Below are 4,276 nucleotides of genomic sequence, written 5' to 3'. Positions count from 1 at the left end.
AGCTCACTAGAGAGGCTTGGCAGCATATTTGAGCTGGTAGAAGAAAGAATCAGTTAGCCTGAAGATAGATCAGTTGAGATTATCCAGTTTGAGAAGCAAAAAGTAAAAAGGATGAAGAATTAACAAAGAACCAGGAGACACAATGAAGCATACTTAACAAATGTGTGATAAGAATCCCAGAAAGAAAAGCAAAACAGGAATAAAGAATTTTTGAACAAATAAAAGCTAAAAATTACTCATTAGGGGACACCCAATCTATGTATCCAAGAAGTTCAGTTAACTCCAATCAGGATAAACATGATCCAAATCATGACACATTATAGTCACATTGTCAAAACAAAATATATGGTATTACACTGTAGCAACTATAGTTTTAGCAATTTTCTAGTTTTTGAGTTCAGGGGTGGTGTCACAGTATGAAAGAGGGAAGGGAAGGGAAAAAATAAAGGGAAGGAAAGGAAAGAGGGACAAAGGGTTAATGATAAGACTAAGTTGTAGACCAAGAATTATGATAAATTTGTTCATCAGTTATCCATTAAAAATAGTTTATTTTGTTTTAAAAATATTTTATTTATTTGAGAGAGTGAACAAAAGACAAAGTACCAGCTAGGTAAGGGGAAGAGGGAGAAGTAGACTCCCCGCTGAGCAGTGATCCTCCCCACCACCCCACCACCCCGCATGGGGAGCTCCATCCTAGGACTCTAGGATCATGACCCCAGCTTAAGGCAAACACTTAACCCGCTGAGCCACTCAAGTGTCCCTTAAAAAACATTTTAATGCTTTCTTTTTTTAGCCATCTGATGTTCTGCATGAGAACGGGTCAAATATTGGAGTGCAAGTTTCAAGTGTGAAGAAAAGTAAACAGAGAAGGTGAGAAGGAAGTTGCTGAAAGAAGGTTGGGGTATATGGATTTTGAATTGCTTCAAGGGCATTCAAGTAGTGGTATCCAATAGACAGTTGACAAAGAGGGTCTGGAGCTAAGGGGAAGAAATAGTCTGGAGATGGAGATTTGAGAATTATCGGTGTTTAGAGGGAAATGAACAGAAGGCACTCAGGGAGAGCGAACTTGAGGATTGAGGAGAGAGGAGGCCCAGGAACACAGCTACTCAAGGTGGCAGGGCTGCTTCCTGGCCGGCACTACTACCTGGGCTCTGGAGTCATAACGGGTCTTGAAAGCTGCTTGTGGAACACAGTTGCTGAGCACTCCCGGCAAAGTCGGGTACCCTCCCTGTGATCAGCAGTCACACCTGGCAACGACGTGCATTTCAGAGGGATGCTGTGCGAGGACCTGCGATGCGCCAGGTAAAGCACTTGCAGTTGGGAAGACTCCCCGCGCCTGCTGTCTGTGACTCCCCCTTGGCCATCCCCTCCCCCACCGTCTGTTTCTGACGGGTCCCTGGGGATGGGGCTGAGGAGGCGGGGCGGGGGGGGGGGGGACAGAGCTCGGGTGACGCGGGGCTCACGTGACTGGCCGGGCGCCGACGTGGGCCGCAGCCCGGGCGCCCGCCCGCTCGCCCGCCTACCCTGCGGTCGGGTCCCTGCGCTGTGGGTTTCCGTCACCCGCGCGGAACCAACTCTCTGAGCTGCCGGGACGGCTGACGAGGGGCGAGCGGGCTTCGGCGAGCCCGAGGAGGCGCAGGCCTGCCCGGGGCCCCGCAGGTCAGTGTAAAGGTGGGCGCTGCGGGCAACCCTGAGCAAGGGTGGAGGTGGATGGGAGTACAAACCGGGAGCAGCACGGAGCAGGAAGGGGTCCGGGAGGTTGGTGAGGAGGAGGGGCGCAGCGCAGATGTGGGCAGGAGCACCCCATAGCAGGCCCCGCTGCTGCCTCCTCCACGCCCCTCCTCTGCGCCCTCCATCCGTTTTTGAACCTGAAATGGGGGGGGGGGCTCCCCGCAGTGCGACAGTGAAATGTAGACATATTCTAGAAATAACCCCTTCTCACACTCTGTACCTAAAATGAAATACTGACCTCAGCGGAAAGGGGGTGGGCTGGGCGGCTTGCTTGCAGAGGAGGGGGACACAGCGACCCAAACAGTTCTGAAAGCATCCTGGTCTGGACCTGAGGCATGAAAAGTAATGGCTGCTGGGATGCGGGGGAGGTAGGAGAGGGAAATGTTGCATGAGGAGAGCCCAGATTCAGGGAAGAAACCTCAGTCGGTTGAGTGCACAGGCCCTGCCCCTGTCTTCCGTCTGTCTGCAGGTCTGTGTGTCTGTCCCCAGCACTCTGCAAGGCTAGAAAAGGAAGAGGAACCTGTCCAGAATCCCTGCAGGTGAGTGAAAGGGGGAAGAGGCTCTGAGCAGGGATGTTGGTGGGGAGAGTGTAGAGGGCAGAATTTTAGGCCCCCACTTCTCATCCCCCCACCACAAATATTGCATACACCTGCCAGGGAAATGGTTGGGAGGAATGGTGGGGTAAATGGTGTGCAGAAGACACTTGGAGGGTTGGGATTCAGAAAAGGGACCCAAGCCTTTGTGCATCCACTGAATGCCCAGCCCCTGTCTCCTGTTTGCAGCTCTTTGTGTTTGTTCCCAATTCTCTACAACACTAGAAAAGGAAAAGTTACCTGTCTTGAATTCCTGCAGGTCAGTGAAATAAGAGGGTCTCTGGGCAGGGACCCAGAGCAGTGGGGAGGGAGTGTGGAGGGTACAGCATGGGCAGAATTTGGAGTCTCATTACCTGCAAGGCTAGAAAAGTAGGAGGAACCTGTCCAGAATCCCTGCAGGTGAGCGAAAGGGAGGAAGGGCACTGGACAGGAACGGTGTGGGGACAGTGTAGAGGGCACACCGAATGCAGAATTTGAGGTCCCCACTGCCCATCCTCCTTACCATGCTGAAGGATGGTACAGAAGGTGGTAGGGGCTGCTAGGGAAATGGTTGGCTCTCACATGTGGGAGGAATTGTAGGGTAAAAGGTGGGTAGAAAACACACTTGGAGGGCTTGGCCAGGTCAAGAGAACCCAGCCAAGGGGAAGAATGCCAGTACTATCAGCACCTGCATTCCACCTCCAAGCCCTCAGTCTCCCTTGTCTCTTTTGTCTTCTCTTCCCCCTTCTACCCCACCCCACCCCACCCGACCCCACCCCCTAGGACAAGGAAAAGAAGGGGGAAATCTCAACATGGAAAAACTCTACAATGAAAATGAAAGAAAGCTGGAAATCAAGGGACAGCCAGAAGATGAAGTAGAGCCTGAAGATGAAGGAAAATCAGATGAGGAGGAAAAGCTGGAAGAGGAAGGGAAGCCAGGGCATGAGGGAAAGCTCCAGAATAAGGGACAGCCAGATGATGAGGGAAAGCAAGAAAAACAGGGCAAGTCTGAAAATGAGGGAAAACCACACGGTGAGGGCAAGCCAGGATCCCAGGCAAAGCCTGAGGGTGAGCCACGGGCTGCCGAAAAGCGCCCAGCTGAAGATTATGTGCCGAGGAAAGCAAAAAGAAAAACAGACAGGGGGACGGACGACTCCAAGGACTATCAGGAGGACTTACAGGAAAGACACTTGGGAAGTGAGGAGATGATGAGAGAATGTGGAGATATTTCAAGGGCTCAGGAAGAGTTAAGGAAAAAACAGAAAATGGGTGGTTTTCATTGGATGCAAAGAGATGCACAGGATCCATTTGCCCCAAGGGGGCAAAGAGGTGTCAGGGGGGTGAGGGGCGGAGGTAGAGGCCAAAGGGGTTTACATGATATCCCATATCTTTAATGCCTTTGGTCTTTAATTCTAACTTCTCTAATGAGAATATTGCTGACCCTGCTTTCCCTGGCAGGCATTTGCCAGGCTATGTGCTTTAACCTTAAGCTGAAATTTTGTTTTAGGTGTCACTCTTATTACCAGAAGCCTTTTGATTCAACTATTATGCTCTCTGCCTTTCAGTAGGTAATTTTTACCCATGTGCATGGAAGAGGTGTTCATGGTACATTGCAAAATAACAATAAAATAAAACCATTTTTAGAACCTCATATGCAGTACCAGCCCATTTTTGTAAAAATGTTTGCATAATGCATTTGTGCACTGAGAGAACTCTGAAAGTGTATTATACTAAAAAGTAGGCAATTATTTTTCCCATATGGTAGCCAAAAATAGGTCTCACCCATACTCAAAAATGAGTTCAATCACCTCATGGTAGGTACTTTTGTGCCATTCCTCTGCAGGTGTGCCCATCCCCATGTCTTCCCCAGTTGTATCCATGTCAGTGAGCACTGCTGCTCCTTCTGAGTCCTGTACTGTCCTATGGCTCCCACCATGGTGTGATTCTTTTTTTTTTTTTTTTTTGGTTACTCA

The 4,276-nt window shown here is 50.0% G+C and overlaps 1 protein-coding gene across 4 annotated transcripts; it reads left to right on the top strand.

The window, feature by feature from the left end:
- Window positions 1-1,490: 1,490 nt before the first annotated feature.
- Window positions 1,491-3,945, top strand: TCEAL6 (transcription elongation factor A like 6). 4 transcript variants are annotated; one of them, XM_041741561.1, is made up of 4 exons: window positions 1,491-1,659; window positions 2,201-2,270; window positions 2,514-2,583; window positions 3,087-3,945. In XM_041741561.1, the coding sequence occupies exon 4, from the start codon at window positions 3,116-3,118 to the stop codon at window positions 3,695-3,697; it is 582 nt and encodes a 193-aa protein (XP_041597495.1). In that variant the 5' UTR covers window positions 1,491-1,659; window positions 2,201-2,270; window positions 2,514-2,583; window positions 3,087-3,115; the 3' UTR covers window positions 3,698-3,945. The 4 variants fall into 4 exon arrangements, with proteins under 4 accessions (XP_041597495.1, XP_041597494.1, XP_041597496.1 ...); XM_041741560.1 differs by lacking the exon at window positions 2,514-2,583; XM_041741562.1 differs by lacking the exon at window positions 2,514-2,583 and having other exon boundaries at window positions 1,491-1,671.
- Window positions 3,946-4,276: the final 331 nt, after the last annotated feature.

The sequence above is a fragment of the Vulpes lagopus genome, chromosome X, assembly GCF_018345385.1.
Source record: "Vulpes lagopus strain Blue_001 chromosome X, ASM1834538v1, whole genome shotgun sequence".
Lineage (NCBI taxonomy): Eukaryota > Metazoa > Chordata > Mammalia > Carnivora > Canidae > Vulpes > Vulpes lagopus.
The sequence above is the reverse complement of the archived record's forward strand: the minus strand, read 5'-3'. Positions and strand labels throughout refer to the sequence as shown.